The sequence below is a fragment of the Carettochelys insculpta genome, chromosome 3, assembly GCF_033958435.1.
Source record: "Carettochelys insculpta isolate YL-2023 chromosome 3, ASM3395843v1, whole genome shotgun sequence".
NCBI classification, from domain to species: domain Eukaryota; kingdom Metazoa; phylum Chordata; order Testudines; family Carettochelyidae; genus Carettochelys; species Carettochelys insculpta.
In genome coordinates, this window is record NC_134139.1 from 209,256,690 (window position 1) to 209,275,426 (window position 18,737).

At 47.8% G+C, this 18,737-nt stretch overlaps 1 protein-coding gene across 3 annotated transcripts in view; it reads left to right on the forward strand.

The window, feature by feature from the left end:
* The window catches only part of ASXL2 (ASXL transcriptional regulator 2), a 221,807-nt gene that overhangs the window by 78,602 nt on the left and 124,468 nt on the right, over positions 1-18,737 (forward strand). For 2 of the 3 annotated variants that reach the window (XM_074991522.1, XM_074991524.1), the window contains one exon: positions 11,520-11,628. In XM_074991522.1, the coding sequence (XP_074847623.1) occupies positions 11,520-11,628 (109 nt within the window). Of the gene's footprint in view, positions 1-7,641; positions 7,814-11,519; positions 11,629-18,737 lie in introns of those variants that run through there. The other variant, XM_074991523.1, reaches the window with a different exon arrangement.

Below are 18,737 nucleotides of genomic sequence, written 5' to 3' on the forward strand. Positions count from 1 at the left end.
GGTAAAAGAACAGAGGGTAAAATCAATGCTTGCTGACTGGAAAAGGTCAAATATATAGACACTGTCATAGCATACCTAGTGTAATGGGCACTTACTATTCCCCAGGAAATGTGTGGGAGAAACGTAGGCTAGGTGACGGGGGTCTTTTCCCACATCCTAGCATTTCTTAGGGCAGAGGCGACTTCTCTAGTCAGAGGGACTTGCAATCAATTCAGCAGGCGCAAAATGTATAGAAGTATTTGGCAAAGTAACTGGGAAACTTTCTCCAACGCTGGTGTCATAGCTGAGAACTCTAGGTTCAGGCAAACCTGAAGAAGAGTATGGAGTAAATTTGGAAGCTTATCTCACTACTCAACAGACGTTACCTCATCCATCTTAAGAATATAAAAGCAGCCATAATGAGTCAGACCAAAGGTCCATCTAGTCCAGTATCGTGTCTTCTGACAGTGGCCAGTGCCAGGTGCCCCAGAGGGGGAGTGGATTGAACAGGTAACAATCAAGCGATCTCTCTCCTGTCATCCATCTCCAGCTTCTGACAGAGCGTCTTGTCTCTGTAGTATCCTGGGACAGCACAGCTACAACAACAGTGCATCAAGCATGGGAGGATAGATAGCTCAGTGGTTTGAGCATTGGCCTGATAAACCCAGGGTTGTGAGTTCAGCTGTTGAAGGGGACATTTAGGGATCTGGGGCAAAAAAAATAAAGATGGTGCTTGGTCCTTGCCAGGAAGGCAGGGGACTGAACTTGGTGGCCTCCTGAGGTCCCTTCCAGCTCTGAGTTGTGTATCTCTATATAACAATAATAGTCTTGGGACCACAGCAGTTGTCAGTTCCACTTTCCTAGGTACAATAGAGTCTGTTTAAGAGCAACCTGGGTATAGGCAAATTCTGTTTAGTTGCAGTGTTTGTTGGGAACCAGTCCTGTCCCTTTGACTTTAACATGAATGAGATTTGGATGTTGGCAATGGCATGCTGCTTATTACCCTGTGGGAAGAAATGTCATTCCCTGCCTGCAGCTGGGGCCTGCCAGGATGTGTGTTCCCTGGTTGCTGCTGTGGAAACCTGCCTGAATCATAGAACAGTAGAGCTGGAAGAGACCTAAAAAAGCCATCGAGTCCAGCTCCCTGCTGTGAGCAGGATCATACCCATCAGATCAGCCCCACCAGGGCTTTGTCGAGCTGAGACTTAAACACCTCCAGGGCTGGAGGCTCCACTACTTCCCTGGGCAGACCATTCCAATGCTTCACCACCCTCCTAGTGAAAAAGTTTTTCCTTATGTTCAACCTGGACCTTTCCAACCGCAACTTGAGACCATTGTTCTGTGTTCTGCCATCTGTGACCACTGTGAACAGCCTCTCTCCAGCCTCCCTTCAGTAAGTTGAAGGCTGTTTATCAAGTCCCCACCTCAGTCTTCTCTTCTGCAGACTAAACAGTCCCAATTCCCTCAACCTTTCTTCATAAGTCATATGCTCCAGCCCCCTAATTATTTTGGTTGCCCTCCGCTGGACCCTCTCCAGTGTATCCACATTCTTCCTATATTTGGGGGCCCAGAACTGGACACAGTACTCCAGATGCAGCCTCACCAAAGTCGAATAAAGAGGAATAATCACTTCTCTGGATCTCCTGGCAACACTCCTCTTGATGCAACCTAATATGCCATTAGCCTTCTTGGCTACAGTGGCACAGTGTTGACTCATGTCCATCTTCTCATCCACTACAACTCGCAGTCCTTTTCTGCAAAACTACTACCGAGCCAGTCGGACCCCAGCCTGTAACAATGCTTGGGATTCTTCTGGGCCAAGTGCAGGACTCTGCACTTGTCCTTATTGAACCTCATCAGATTTCTTGCAGCCCAGTCTTGCAATTTGTCTAAGCCAGTCTGGACCCTGTCCCTACCCTCCAGCATATCTACCTCTCCCCCTAGCTTAGTGTCATCCGCAAACTTGCTGAGGGTGCAATCCAATCCCTCATCCAGGTCGTTGATAAATATGTTGAACAGAACAGGAACCAGAGCCGAACCTTGGGGCACTCCACTAGAAACCAACTGCCATCCCAACATCGAGCCGTTGATCACTACCCTCTGGGCCCGACCTTCTAGCTAGCTTTCTGTCCATCTTACCCACCATTTATCCAATCCACGTTCCTTTAACTTGCCGACAAGAATATTGTGGGAGACCGTATCAAAAGCTTTGCTGAAGTCCAGATAAATTACATCCATTGATTTTTTTTATTTTTTTTTCTCCCCCCCGCCCCCCATCTACAGAGCCAGTTATCTCATTGTAGAAACTAATCAGGTTGGTCAGGCATGACTTGCCCTTCATGAATCTGTGCTGACTATTCTTGATCACTCTCCTCTCCTCCAAGTGCCTCAGAATGACTTCCTTGAGGAGCCCCTCCATGATATTTCCAGGACTGATGTAAGACTGACCGGCCTATAGTTCCCTGGATCATCCTTCTTCCCTTTTTTTAAAGATGTGCACTACATTTGCCTTTTCCCAATCATCTGGGATCTCTCCCGATCTCCACGATTTTTCAAAGATAATGTCCAAGGGCTTGTCAACAACATATGCCAACTCCCTCAGAGCCCTAGGATGAATTAGGTCCGGGCCCATCGATTTTTATGTACATTTAGCCTTTTTAGATAGCTCCTAACCTGTTCTTTCCCCAGCAAAGGCTGTCTACCTTCATCCCACAATGCATCACTTATCACATTAGTCCAGGAGCTGTCTTTGTCCGTGAAGACAGAGGCAAAGAAAGCATTAAGTACTTCAGCTGTCCCTACATCATCTGACACTGGGTTACCTCCCTCACCCAGTAGGGGCCCCACGCCCTCTCTGATCACCACCTTCTTTCTAACATGCCCGTAGAAACTTTTCTTGTTATCTTTCACATTCCTCGCGAGTTGCAATTCCAGTTGCGCTTTCGCCTTCCTGATAACTGCCCTGCATTCTCGAGCTGTACGTTTATACCCCTCCCTAGACATCTGTCCAAGTTTCCACTTTTTGTAAGCTCCCTTTTTGTGCCTAAGTTTTCCAAGGATTTCCCCATTAAGCTAGTCTGGGCTCCTACCATATTTACTTCTCTTGCTGCGCATCGGGCCAGTTTCTTTCTGCGCCTTCAATAGGGCTTCCTTAAAATGCTGCCAGTTTTTGTGGACTCCTTTTCCCTTCATGATAGCATCCCAGGGGATTCTGCCCATCAGGTTCCTGAAGGAGTCAGTCTGCTTTTCTGATGTCCAAGGTGTGTAATTTGCGGCTCTCTTTCCTTCCTTTGGTCAGAATCCTGAAGTCTACCATCTCATGATCACTGCTTCCCAGGTTGTCACCCATCTCTACCTTCCCTATTAGTTCCTCCCTGTTTGAAAGCAGCAGGTCGAGCCGCACGCAACCGCTGGTTGGGTCCTTCAGCACTTGTACCAAGAAGTGATCCCCAACATTCTCCAGAAATTCCTGGACTACTTGTGTACTGCCATATTGTTCTCCCAACAGACGTCAAGGTAATTAAAATCCCCCATGATAACGAGAGCCTGTGATCCGGAAACTTCTCTCAGTTGTCCAGAAAAAGCCTCATCTACCTCATCATCCTGATTTGGCGGCCTGTAGCAGACACCAACCACCACATCTCCAGTGCTGCCCACACCACTAAACTTGACCCATAGATTCTCAACAGGCTTTTCTCCCTCTGTGGTGGAGTTCCAAGCACTCATAGCGCTCTCTTACATACAGTGCACCTCCTCCTCCTTTTCTCCCTTGCATGTTCTTCCTGAACAGTTTACACCCTTTCGTGGCAGCGCTCCAGTCATGCGAGTCATCCCACCTAGTCTCTGTTATTCCAATCAAGTCATAGTTCTTGGACTGAGCCAGGGCTTCTGATTCCTCCTGCTTGTTACCCAGGCTTCTGGCATTGGTGTACAAACACTTCAGATAACCAATTGATCTCCCCACCCTCACTACTCGAACCAAGGGTCCACTTTTGTTGTACATTCCTCTTTGCATTTCTTCCCGGCTTCCAAGTTCCTTTCTACCCACAGGGTTTCGGTCACCGTCCCCCAGCAAACCTAGGTTAAAGCTCTCTTCGCTAAGTTTGCAAGCCTACTTGTGAAAATGCTCCTTCCTCTCTTGGTTAGGTGGACCCTATCTCTTCCCAGTAATCCTTGTTCCCAGAACAGCATCCCATGATCAAAGAATCCAAAGCCCTCTCTCCGACACCACCTGCGTAACCACATGTTTACTTCCTCAATTCGACGGTCCCTACCTAGCACGTTCCCTTCGACAGGGAGGATGGATGAGAACACCACTGGCGCTCCAAATTCTTTGACCCTTCTACCCAGCATCACATAATCCGCAGTAACCCGCTCAAGGTCATTGTTGGCCGTATCATTAGTTCCCACGTGCAGAAGTAGGAAGGGGTGGTATTCCGAAGGCTTGAGCAGTTTTGTACGGCTCTCAGTCACATCCTGAATTCGAGCTCCCGGTATACAGCACACCTCGCGAGACTGCAGGTCCGGTCGGCAGATGGATGGTTCACAGGGACACGGGATGTTTCCCTGTGCTCTGCAGGTTGCGTCCAGGGAAGGCAGTGCAGGGACATGCGGAGCCATAGCCCCCAGAGGGCACAGGGAGAGGTGTGACACAACTCCACAGGCCCCCCACTAGAAAGACACAGTATCTGGCTTGTAGCTCTCACTGCCTGCTGTTGTGCTCCCTGGCCCTTAGATGGGCTTGCAGTGCTGTACCCTGGGAGGCCTGTGGACCCTGCCTGCACTGCTGCAAACCTGCTTTCTGCTTATTAGTAACTTTCTACAAGTAACTGTGAGGGGTCGCCAATAAGTGGTATTACATCATCTCTTGAAAACAAGCTCAGAATATCTGAGGACAGGCACACCCAGTCCATACACCTGCTTGCATGCCTAATGTATTGAGGTTTCCTTTAGGCAGATAGGCTCCCGTTGTGTTTATCATGGTAGGATAATTCATCGTTAGCATTGAGATCCGATCAGATGCCTCCTCTATCCTTCTCTTTCCTGAGGAACTTGGTGACTAGTTTTGAGCCAGCAAGTTGTCTGGGGCATCAGACAAAATACTTGTGACATGTGCTTTTTGAACCCTAGATGTGTCCCCCAGCTTAAGCCATATTCATATTTGGCTTCCTGTGAAATGAAAACCAAATAAGGCAGACTCTCCCCTGACAGAAGCTGTGCTTCCCGTGCAGGCCAAAGTAGATCTCCTGTGAATGTAATAATAATGATATGATGATGAATCTGATCCATTTCTTTGAAGATATTCCTCTCCTTGCAAGTAGAGAGGATCACTTGCCATGGCCTCCCCTCATCTCAGGGTATGTCTGCCTCACACAGGTTTTAGGAACACGGCTGCATCGACACAGCTCTGTCACTCGGTCGGTGTGTGTGAACACAGTTCTGTTGACAAAAGTGACCACAGATACTTCCACTGCCAGTGAGGGGGTTTTACTTGGTTGGCAGCAGAGCCCTTCTGCCAGCAAAGTAGCATTCACACTTTGTCTTGCTGTGGCAAAATTTTATTTGTGGTTTTTTTAGGCACCCATGGCAACAGAAGTTTTGTTGATCAAGTGCAGGTGTGCACATAGCCTCCGTCCATTAACTGCCCTCTCGTTAGGGAGCTGCTTAGGTCTCCTTGCTAGATAATACTGTGCCCTAGGTTCTGCGCTCTTTTTGCATGGGGCCTGTCTTGCAGGTCTCTCGGGAGAGAGATGAGTCCGGTGTACTCTGCGAAATGTTCCAGGACATGTTTAGGTGAAAGGCACTACCACATGTGAATGGCAGCTCATTGAAGACACTATCAAAGTTGACAGGCCCATATTTTTTACTCAACAAACGTGCATTTACTTTCACCCGTTTCTCCTGAACCTAAGAGGTGGTTTGCTTACCAAGCCGGTGCTACAGCAGCGTACAACAGAAATTGCTACATCAAGGCAGTTCTATTAAAAACTCACATAGTTACTTCATTACTAAACTTTCATCTTCAGACATGATTGTACCCTTTGCTGTGCCAGTATGCTCCCCATATGAGTTATTTGGCTGGTAGTATATTGCTTCTGCGTAGAAATAAGTGGGGTCGGAGGGGAAGTACTGTTGACCCCAGTAGTCTGTTTGCCGTCTGCATGGTTCCATTAACTTTCCACGTCAAAGAGCAGCCAGGCAACTGTCCGTAGTTGATAGCTGTATCAGAGCTTCTCTGAGTGGAAAATGAGGGGAGGTGCACCCTCTTCCAACACTGCTCCTTTTACACCTGCATTAATTCTCCACTAGCTTGGGTGCTACTGAAGTCTGTTCCAAAATTGTGTATTGGTGCAGCGCTCCATTTCCTTTGAAGGACTTCTAGGGGTGGGGGTGAGCGTTTATATTAATTATTAGATAATTGCTTTGCTTAAAGTTTTTAAAGGGGTGTCTCTCTCCTTTTTTTGGGTTGCAATCCAACTCCAGAAGGTAAGACCTATTGCTACTATTATATGTAAGCTTAATTGAACTTAACTCACAGATATGTAATTAAACCTTAATTAAGAAACCAATCAGCTTGCTTCATGCACAGGTCTACAAACAGAGTAGTAGCTGTATAATTAGCTTTAAAGCTTTCACTTGTTGAATCTAGTTTTTTGCATGCTGTTTGCATTAGCATTAGAGTGCAATGCAAATTTGAAACCTAATCTGCTTGTGAAGTTTGTGGAAGATGTCAATTAGGTTAACAGCATGGGAGTGCATAGTGTCTTACAAATTAACATTAGAACTGTTTGTGAACCTGAAATGTGTGAGCAAAAGCTTGATTTGCATGGTAGTGTTCTTTGTGCACTTGTTTGTTTTTGATGGTTTTTGGAGGAGGGTTGTCTTGTTTTTGAGTGAAGTGAGTTTTAACGCATGCTTTATAACTTTGATTTTTTGGGAAACTTTACAGCTTTTTCTGCATTGTCCATTCTAGATTTTTGGAAATTAGTTTGAAAATTAGTACAGTATCAGTTGTTAAAATGCTCCATTCTCAGGTATTCCAGTAAACAAATTAAACTGCATTTTAAATCAAATGGTTCACTTCAAAGTGTTCTGTGTGGTCCAGTTTTGAATGCAAAAATCTTAGAGGAAAGCTGAAAATGCTCTTCAAGTCTGTGTAACTCAGCGGTAAAAACACAGAGTAAAGGGGGAGGGGAATTTTAAAGAATAAAGCTAGCAGTATTCAAAAGCATTGGCTAACCCCCCATTTGCAGTTATTGTATAATAAATGTATACATAGTCCTTATTTGGACATTTTATCTTAAGCTTTCATTTATAAGTAGAGTTGTGGTTAATAGATGTCCTAAAGATTAATTTAGTCCAACAGGTGAAAAGGTTGCTTATAGCCGTCTACAACAATTTCTGGAGGTCTGTAATATTTACTTATGTTTGTAAGATGTTTATAATTTCTGTTATATTTATTGAATATAAAGTGTGGACTATTACTCCAATAAACAAATCTCCCTCGGGTTGAAATTTTCCATGGGGGCAATGTTGGTATTGCAAACATATGTATTCATTGGGGGGTGGGGGGCATTTTTGGGCATGTTTCTCAGAAATCTTGTGCTCTTATAACTGATGAACCAATTTTGTTGAAACTTTGGTTTTCTTTAGTCTCATTGAGATCAAAGAAACAAGCCCAGTTTGAAAGAAGTCTACAAAAGATTGGCAATTGAATGTGGGAAGAATGAACCCCGACACAGGCGTGTGTGCACAATAGGAATTTGTTGGACTTCTCTGTTTGATTCAGAATATCTAGAGTGTGCAGGATGCCTTACTCTAAAGTAATAAAGATGTAAGTTTGGCCCCTCTTGAAAAATACCAGGCTAGCCATAACGCACTTGAACAGACAACTAGTTTGGAGGGCAGAGCAGAGCATTGAAAGCCCAGCTCCAGAGTACTCATTTTCTCATTTGTTACTGCCCTTAATAATCCTTTGCAGCTTGTCCTTCTCTAGCATATCTTTCTTAATATTTTCATTCATGAATTGGAGGAGGGGATAAGGAACATGTTCAATTTTGACATTAGGTGAGAGAAATCTGGGTATTTTGAAAGCTACTAGATAAACTTCCCAAGCTGATGCACCTAAGTCCAGTACGCACTCTACTAGTTCAGGCATGTATGTTGCGTGAGAAGGTGCTTAATAGTACCAATGGAAGTTAGAGAATGAGCCAGTGGGAGATAATACATTTGATACACAACTATGCAATGGGATCGATACACTTGGAAAGCAGTAATCCTGAAGAGGACGGCAAACAGAAATTTATTTAACAGAGTACCTAATGTACAGAGAACTTCACGAACTTACAGGATGCCTGACCAACAAATTGATACAGCACTTCGGGGAATAGTTAAAACACAAGAGTGGGTGTACACCTACAGACAGAAGTACTAATGAATGATGTGGAAACTGACACGGAGAAAACTGTGGCTTCTAGAAATGGAAACCATAGCACGCTGGCAATTTCATGTGCATACGTAAGGCATGTCTTCAATACCCACTGGATTGATGGGCTCCAGTCAATCCAGTAGGAGTTGATTTTTATCATGTCTAGTATAGACGTGATAAATAGACTGCTGCACACTCTTGGAGAAGAGTAAGAGCAGTCAACAGGAGCATGTCAGCTGTCTTGACTTACACAGTGAAGATACCACAATAGGTAGAGCTAAGTATGTGGACTTCAGCTATGTTACTCATGTAGCTGAAGTTGCATAACTTAGATCAACAGCCCAGAGTAGTATAGACTGGGCCATGCCCTTCAGGTTGGATATTGCACATGGTACGATAGCTAGATAAGGGTTCATGTGATGCGTTGGCCTCATCTTTCATCAGGATGTTACAGTACTTTATAGATGCCGCTTAGGTGCTTCAGTTGTTGCAGTGTCCTGTAAATTTAGGACAGGTAATGAGCTGCATGTACACTGTTGCTCTTCCTGCTCATTAATAAAGGTAGTTCAGGGCTGGCTCTGTGTGTTTGCTTTGCTTTGTAGTGTCTCAGCAAGGAAGTCTAAAGGTGCTATAACGAAGGACAATAATAGGATAACCAAAAAGTAATCTAAATTACTGTGGGTAATTAGACAATGAAGGTGACAAACAGTGCTGTGAAGGCTTTTTTCTTCTGCACTGAAGTCTTTCTCGATCTATACGCAGTGCCTGAATATGCTGGTTATGTGGATCAGTTTGACTAATCCTGTAAAGAATTTTATTTTGAGAGACTGGAGTGGTCCTTGGCTGCTAATAGTTTAACAACTAGCAACACCACCCTTTTTCAGCTTTGAGAAGTGGGACTTATGAGACCTGTTGCATAGTCTCACAGGTGTTAGTAAAGCCAAAAGAGTAGCTAGGGAGGTAAGGGGTGATAACCAGTTAGCAAATAAATTTGTTTCCAATGTCAGAGGGGTAGCCTTGTTGGTGTGTGTCCACAAAAACAATGAGAAGTCCTGTGACACATGATAGACCAACTGGTTTTTTTTCCTCTTTTTTGGAGCATAATCTGTCATGGGCAAAGACCTCCTTCGTCAGATGCATATCACATGCATCTGATGATGTGTGTCTTTGTCCACGAAAGCTTATGCTCCAGAAAAATCTGTTGGTCTATCAGGTGCCACAGGACTTCTTGTTTTTGTTTCCAGTAGTTCTCCAGAAAGCTTGTCCAGTTTTTATAAGTTGAATCTACAGACTGCAGAATTCAGGGCCACTTATGTGACGGAACTCAGGTCATTGAGCTTAGTGCAGGAATAACTTAATGAAATTCTAGATGCTGTAGAAAGTCAGACTAGATAATGGCCCTTTCTGCCCGAAGATATAGGGCTTTGGACATGGAGTTGGGAGACCTGGTTTAATTGTCTGGCTATAGTACCGGCCTCGTAGATGAGTGGGGCGGGTCACTTCATGTGTCTGTGCCTCTTTCCCCTCCCAGGCATTTCCTTGTCCATACGGACTGTAAATTCTCCTGGCTGGGGACTTTCTCACAGTGTTAGCATAGTACCTAGTAGAATAGGGCTCCACTGTCAACTGCAGCCTGTAGGCACTGCAGCAGTGTAATTAATAATAACAACAAATCCTCACTGACTCTATTCGTATACGAGCTGTGTGTTGTCTTAGCCTAGGCTGCAAGATTTTTGGTTACTCTCTCCAGCTGTATGTTTGCACAACACCCAGCACAATGGAATCCAGATCTGTTTGGGAACACTGTATACTATTGTGATAGACATTAGTGATCACCTGCTTAACTGCCTTGTCTCTAAAGTATAGCACTCCATATGGGGATGTGTAATTCTAGATTCATATATGTTGTCTGAACCTCCTGTTTACCATCTTCTGCCTCAGGTTTCTCCTCTCACCCCTATCCCAAATTATGGGGTGGGGGAAGGCATGAGGTGACTTCACTACTTTCATGGATAAATTTGTTAAACTTTCATACTAAAGGTTACTCCTTACAAATTGAAAGATTAAAGAATAATCTTATCTGGAATCAAGTCTCAGTGGGGGTGGCCATTTTAGGCTCTTGCAGCAAAAGCAAGGAGGAGTCCTTTGGGATATGAACACTAACAAATACAGCTTTCGTGTGCTGGAACACACAGTTCATCAGATGCATGAAATGGAAACTTCAGGGTGTGTGTGTGTGTGTGTGTGTGTGTGTGTGTGTGTGTACACACACATGCACATACAAAGAAGGGTTTGTTGTGTTACTATGTGGAGGGCCATTGTGGAGGCCCAGTCAAGGTGGGATGTGATCCATTCTCAAAAGTTGATGAGTGTGTGAATACCAAAAGAGGGGAAAATCACTTTGTGTGTTGAGCTAGTCACTCCCCAGTCTCTATTCAGACCCAGTTTGATAGTGTTCAATTTGCATATGAATTGCAGCTCTGTGGGGTCACTCTAATGTCTTTATTTCAAGTAACAGCAACGAAGGGTCCTGTGGCACCTTATAGACTAACAGAAAAGCTTTGAGCATGAGCTTTCGTGAGCACAGACTCACTTGACCAGCATCTGATGAAGTGAGTCTGTGCTCACGAAAGCTCATGCTCAAAACTTTTCTGTTAGTCTGTAAGGTGCCAGAGGACCCTTCGTAGCTGTTACAGATCCAGACTAACATGGCTACCCCTCCGATACTTTATTTCAAGTGTTTTGGTGAATTATGGCAACTTTTGAGTCTGTGAAACTGCAGAGCTGGAACTCCTATCCAAAGATGACACCCGTCCGTCCTGGGGGAGTTCTGCAATTTTACAATGGCTCCAAATGCAGTGATTTCAGAATTCCCCCAGAGCTATCAGTCTTAACATTGCTTGAATATGGCAACTCCAGCTCCTCCCCGGGACTGATTTAAGTAAAGGTATTCAATCCACCTCTGCATGTTTACAGTTTGATTATGAAAGACTCAGGGGGCTTTAGTGTCTGGCAGTTTCAGAGAAACAGGTGAGCAGGCCTGATATTGACAACATAATCTCTAGTAGTGTTCCTTCAACATTAGAGGCTAATCCTGTGCTTTTGTTTTCAGTGGGACTTCTCCTCTTGCATGTCTGAATGCTATGCTGCATACAAACTCCCGAGGGGAAGAGGGCATTTTCTATAAGGTCCCAGGGAGAATGGGAGTGTACACACTGAAGGTAAGTGTCTCAGCTGGGGGAACTTCCTTTAAAAATTTAAGTGAACTTTTAATCATTTTAATAAATGTTGGATTGAGAGCCCTGAATAATGAAATGCCCCTCATCTGGTAACCCTCAACAGAATAGGCAATTGCAGAAGCTTCCCCAATGTATCTCAGACCTGATGTCAAGGGAACATCTGTAAACGAGAAGCATGTTTAGTTTTCATGCCTTAGCAGTCCTTCACCTCTTTGAGGCTAAAGGGGTGCTGAGCATGCCTCCAAAGGCCAAGTGTCAACGCTGGTCCAGAGGTCCAGTCCCTGCTCACCAGAGATGCCATCGATGCCAGAGGCGCTCCTGGCAGCGCAGAGCTTGCTCTGGATTATGGCACCATTCTTGACGCTGAGGAGATTGACGCCCCCAAGACAGGTGCTAAATTGTCCTCCATCCCAAGGCAAGCCAGTTAAAAGAGCACGACCACCTTTGCCCTCCGCCCAGCGTGATCTTCGGTGCCAGCGCAAGCACCACTTTGGTCTTCGGTGTTGGAGGCATCCGACTCAGAGTCTGACCCCTATTTCTCCAGCTTGGTCAGGAGTAGGAGTGCTCGATCCTCCTCTCAGCGGAGTTGGCATTCGGGGCAGGGACAGTGGCCGCTGAACTGTCAGATGGCGCCACAAAGGCCTTTTTGGACTCCAGGGGCATTTTATTCAGCTACAGTCTAGGGCCCCATCACTGCTGGCGGCAGCGGTATCACCCCCAGTACCACATTTGGCACCACTGGCTTCGCTAGGAGCGCTGCCACAAGATGCGTTGTTGGAGCAGCTTCCCTCCGTGGGGTGGTCCTCATTGGCGCTATCTGTTTCTTTGGCACTGACACCCTCGGGGCCAGGGCTGGCTCCGGTGGTTTTGCTGCTGCTTCCTCCTCTGGTGCCGTGCACTTTGGTGCAGTCCCATCCCGGCCCCTATGGAGCCTACCAGGTTACAGGGGCTGTTGGCATCGGCAGCTCCTGCAGCTCCTACTACTTCAGCAGTTCTCCGTTGTTGCTGACCTCTGTGGTCTTGATGCCAGCATCACAGCTGTTGCCAGTGCACCTCGGGGGCAGCACTTTGGCTCCGTCAGGTACTGTGGGCGTTGATGGCTCGGCGCAGGCAAGGACCTCCTCTTCCTTCCTTTCTGGACAAAGAGGTCACTGGTTCTTCTGCTTCACCGGTCTTGGAGGGCAGAGCTGTTCCACTGGGTAGCCCAGGAATTGGGGATGCAGGTGGAGGAGGTCAAGGACGCTGATAATGGATATTTTGTCCTCATTGGGTCCCACCAGAGTAGCCTTGCCGCTCCTAAAGACCATTGCGGAGACAGCTGAGACCACGTGGCAGACGCTGGCATTATCCCAGCCCGCCACGAGGAAAAATGAGAAATGATACTTTGTCTCCTCTGTGGGGAGCAAGCACCTGTTCACCCACCCACCTCTCGACTTCCTGGCTGTGGATGCGGCCAACCACCGGGGGAGAGAAGGGTTTCAAGGGCTCTTGCCCAAAGACAGTTGAAACGGCTGGATGTGTACGGGAGGAAAGTTGATTCAACGTGAGGGCCGCAGCTGCGCACAGCTAATGAGCAAGCCCTAGCGAGCAGGTACACGGCAGTGTCCTCCCTCTTGAAATTCAGAGTTTGTTACCCCGGACGCTGAACCTGAATTTATGGCGATTGTGGAAGGGAACAAACCGATTTCACGTACAGCCCTACAAGCCGCTCTAGAGGCTGCTGATCCGGTGACATGGGTCATGGTGTCGGGGTGGCCATGAGGTGGGGGACTTAGCTGCATGTTTCTGGTCTGCCCCGGAGGTGCCGCAGACTGAGACTTACCCTTGGAGAGACTGTGTCGTTCTCAGAGAAAACTGTTAAAAGGCTGCGTAGTCTTAGATTCGGGGGCCACCCTAAGGTCTCTAGGGCTCCACACTCCTACAACCCAGCACAGACGTTTTAACCCCTGCCTTCCCCGAGGCAATTCCCTCAGCAGCCCAGGGATTGAAATAGATGGAGAGGTCGCAGCAGCAGGAGGTGCTCCCATCTGCTTGGCCAGGGCAAGGGGCAGCAGAAGTCCCTGACAGGGCCAAAACCTAACTTTTGAGGGTGCAGTCGGAAGCACCACACTACTCCTTGTGTTGGATCTACCACGCCCTTTTTCTGTTCTGCCTATCCCCTTTCTACCCTGGTTGGTGCTGTATGACATCGGACCAGTGGGCCCTTTGCACGGTAGAAAAGGGATACATTATCCAATTCAGTTCTTACCCACCTTTCCACCCTGCTTCTTTGTCCATCTTCAGGGACTCCTCTCACAAGAGCCTGCTCAAGCAGGAGAGCCAATCGCTTCTTGAGGGGGTAGCAACAGAGGAGGTTCCCCTGCAATTCAGGGGCCAGGAGTCTTATTCCCATATTTCCTAATTCCAAAATCAAAGGGAGGACTGAGACCCATCAGGGACCTCTGGGGCCCAAACAGGTTGGTAGAAAAGCTTGGATTTTGCATAGTCTCCCTGGGGCTCATTATCCTGCTGCTGGATCTGGGGGGACTGGTTTACAGCTCTCGACTTTCAGGACGCATAATTTCACATTGCAGCCTAACCTCCCCACAGGAGGTTCCTGAGGTTTGTAGTGAATGGAGGACGTAGTCAGTCACAGTCTTTCTGTTGGGTCTGACAGTGGCTTCAAGGGTTTTCACCAAGTGCGTGGTGGTGGCGGTGGTGGCAGCCTTTCTCCACAGGCACAGAATCGAATTGTTCCTGTACCTGGACAACTGATTGGTCAAAGGGAGCTCAGAGGCCCACATTCACCAACACACACAGTTCATCCATCAAACTTTCGACAGTCTGTCTTTTGGTGAACGAGCTAAAGTTTACATTTACTCCCACATGAAGAATAGTTTCTGGGGTCTCTCATGGACTCAGTGCTTGTCAGGGCCTTCCTGCCGGAGAGCAGGTTTCCGGTTATGGCCAGCATCTTAAACAACCTGCTTAAGTTCCCCACCATGATGGCCAGGTGTTGCGTGAAGCTCCTAGGACACGTGGCAGCTTGTACCTTCATGGGGCAGCATGCCAGACTCTGATTACGTCCTCTCCAGTTGTGGCTGGCTTCAGTGTACCACCCTGTGAGGGACCGTATAGACAAATTAGTGGCATTGCCGCAGCAGGTACAGCGGACCTGCATTCCTGGCTGGGCGTGCAGACAGTGTGTGTAGGGGCACTCTTTGGACCCATCCATCCCTGCCACCCTGTCTCTGGTAACTGATGTGTCATACCTAGGTTGGCAGGTGCATCTGGGGAAGTGCCAGGCTCAGGCCCCGTGGGGCATGCCAGACCTCAAGCCTCACATCAGTGTAAGAGAGTTTAAGGTGATCAGGTTGGTGTGCGAGGTGTTTTCGGACAACCTAGTGGGACATTGCATGTCAGTGAGCACAGACCACGCAATGGCAATGTATTGTATCAATAGACCAGGTGGTGGGGTGCGGTGCACGCTCCTCTCCCCTGTATCACCATGCTATCAGGCTCTGGGAGTTCTGCATTCAGCACCAAATTCTCCTGCAGGCCCAGTACTCATCCAAAGTCCACAATACTTCTCCTTCATGACCCACGAGTGGTCCATCCACCCAGATGTGCGGCAATCAATTTTCCAAATTTGGGGCTATCCCCAGGTGGACTTGTTTGCCATGCACCTCAATGTGAAGTGCCAAACATTTTGTTGTTACCAGAACTGGAGTCCTGGGGGGAGCGAGTTCAGTGTATCCTGGGTGGGCACCCTGCTGTATGCATTCTCTCCGCTTCCCCTTGACCACATGGTCCTCCTCAAAATTGAAGTGGACTGGGCCTCGGTAATCCTGTTGGCTTTGGCCAGGCAGCATTGGTACTTGGTTCTGTTAGACCTATCGGTGAGCCACCCAGTAACACCCCCATTGCGCCTGGACCTGTTGACACAGGAGGCTTCAGCACCCCAAACTCCTGTCCCTTCACCTCACAGCATGGAAGCTTCGTGGTGGAGTGCCATGCGACTTTCCTGCTCAGAACTGGTGAGGGAAGTACTTTTAAATAATAGAAAACCTTTCATGAAGGCCACTCACTTGGCAAAGTGGAAAAGTTTCACAGTTTGGATGCCCTAGAAAGGGTTAGTCTCCTTACAGGCCACAATCCCTTTGCTCCTAGATTATCTGTGGCACCTGAATCCAGCGGGGCTGTCCCTCTCCTCCATAAAGTACAGTTGGGTGGCCATTGCTGCTTTTCATCCTGGCCCAGACCATTTGTCGGTATTCTCGGGCATGGTGGTCAAGAGGTTCATGAAAGGCCTGGAATGGGTTAGACCACAAGCGTGGGACCCTTTACCCTCACAGGACCTTAAATTGGTATTGGCTAAGCTTATGGGGGCTCCTTTTGAACCGTTGCTTCTGTTCCATGCTCTTTCTAAGTTACGAAACAGCCTTTTTGGTGGCCATCACATTGGCCAAAAGGGCGTCTGAATTGAGGGCTCTTACTGTGGTCTCACTCTATATGGTGTTCCACAAGGACACGGTTAGATTGAGACACCACCGGCTTTCCTGGAAAGGTGGGCTCTTGTTTCCATATCAGGATATTTTATTACCTGTGTTTTATCCTAAACGTTGTGCTATGCCAAGGGAGCAGAGTTTACGTACCTTAGATGTCTGTACAGCTTTAGCCTTGTGTATTGACAGGACCAAACCTTTTAGAAAGTCACAGCAGCTCTTCGTTGTGGTGGCAGACAGGATGAAGGGCCTCCTGTTTTTCCTCCCAGAGGATTAACTCTTGGACCATGGCTTGCATTAGGGAATGCTACAGATTAGTAAGGGTTCCCCTTACTGTGTTGTAAGAGAGTGCAAGCATCCGTGGCAGCATTCCTAGCCCATGTCCTTATTCAGAAAAGCTGTGGGACAGCCACCTGGTGGTCTTATATGTGTTTGCAGCCCATCAGGCAATCACGCAGCATGCTAGAGAGGGTGCTGCGGTGGGTAGGGCTGTACTACAGTCATTCTGCAGCTCCCACCCCAGCTCCTAATGCCAACTTTTACTTATCTATATTGGAATGGAAGTGAGCAGGGATCTGTAATCAAAACAGAAGTGCCATTTGTTCAAATTCCGTTATGAAATCAATACTTCAAGAGCCACAACGCACGTGCGTATGAGACAGTCCCTAGTCACACTGCACTTTTTGTAACCCTAGTCTAAGAACAGCGAACGCTTGTTACTTTCACCCCTGATTGGAGAGCAAATGAGGACAAGGAAAATGCTGCGCCTGGGGATAGGCTCTTAAGCAGGGAGGAGCAATGTTCACATCAACCCTTCACGTACCTGCCCTCAGCTTCCCAGGCTCTGCTCCCCTCCACCTCCAATCTGCCCCCATCCTCAAGCTTTATCCTCCATACTGCAACCCCCTCATCCCCCAAATACCCGCCCCCAGCTTAACCCCTCTGAGGTGTTAACCTTTCCAGAGGGCCAGCCAGCAGCAACCCTGCCCTGGAGATGAGGGACAAGGATCAGAAACCTCCATTACATGAGCTCCGTCCCAGCCTCCTGGGGGCATTAGCACTGGGAATGTTACCACAGGAGAGCTCCCAGCAGGCCTGGGTGGGGGCAGCTGCACCCTCAGGAGCTGGCAGTGCTGAGTTGTCCTGGGGTGGGGTGTGAGCCTGAATGAACTGGCTGCACACACCAGCTGCCAGCAGAGTGGAAGTGCTGGCTGCTCCAGGGATGCATCGTGAGCAGCTCAGAGCTTTGTCCTAGCAGGCAGCGACCTGGCAGGTCCCAGCCAGGCTGTACCAGGCCTTCAGCAGGTGGCAGTAGGGCCCCTCATGATCACAGATCTGCTCCCAGCTGGAAAGGAGCCAGGTGCTGTGCTGCTACAGGGGCTCCTGGGCAGAGCCGCTGGTAGTGTCTCCCTTTTGGCCAGTGCCAATGGGCGCGCTAGGGCCCAGCTCGCCTGTTGAGACCAGACCCTGAGGCAGTACCATTTAGCTCAGCAATGGTGTCCATGTTGACTCAGCAGCAAGGCACTATCCCTGTGCTGGCAGCTCTGGAAGTTTGTGCTTCAGCATGTGATTTGCTAAGTCTCTTTGTGCTGATTGTAGCAGAGATCAAGAGTTCAATCTCCTGGTATGGTTGGCTGCTAATTAGTGTTTTCTGGCCACTTTGTTTAAGCATTCAGTATTATGGACTTCTCTGGACACCTGAGTCATATAGTGCTGCCCAGAGAGAAAATGGCAATGATGTGTCCAGTGCCATCCTTTCCAGGCTAGCATCACCAATACCTGTTGCAGACAGGAACAACTCTTCCCACCGCCCCACTCTGGGCAGAAGATGCTAATTCATCCTGAGATTTGGAGGTCAGCTAATCCCTGTTGCAGTTGCATCACTTAGCTCACAGCTCTTCCCACTGGAGACTGTCGTGACCAGCCACTACAGATCCATGGCCTGAAAGTAATTGGGCTCCAGCACTTTCCTGATGCTTATTTGAGAAGTCTTGCGGTCGTCCCCCTCCCTGCTTGTAGATCATCTACATAACCTCTCCCCTCTCGTTAAGGGGGCATCCAGACCAATCCCAGCAGGAACTCGTTCCTATTACTAGGCTTGGTACTGAGCAAGAGGAAATTGTTTTGGTGAATCTCCCCTTGCAAGAACTGGAGGAGGTTTTGCCACAGCCAGCTTTGGCTGCTCCTCTTCATCCAACAAGGTAGTTGTAACCAAGGGTTCCTCATCTCTGAGAGCCTCTCAGAGCCTCTTTAAGAGCATTGCTTCTAGCTGGCATAGTTAGGTGGATGAGGTTTGAGAGGGGTTCCACAGGCTTGTATACATCTTGATAGCCATAGGCATTTCTCAGGTGGCGCTTCCAATTGATAAGGCTATCCTGGAGCCCACCAAAGGGCTAGGCAATCTCCAGCTTCCCCCACGCACAGCAGAAAGGCTTGCTTGCTAGCGCTGTTCTCCCTTATGGGAATCTGCGCATTTTTACGCCCCAGGATTCACCCTCCAGTGGTCGTTAGTGGTTTCACCTGCCAGCGAGCTAGAATAAGTTTTGGCAGAAAACTATATTCAACAGCTGACCTGCAGTTCAGGATTACTAATCAGTGGGTGTAGCT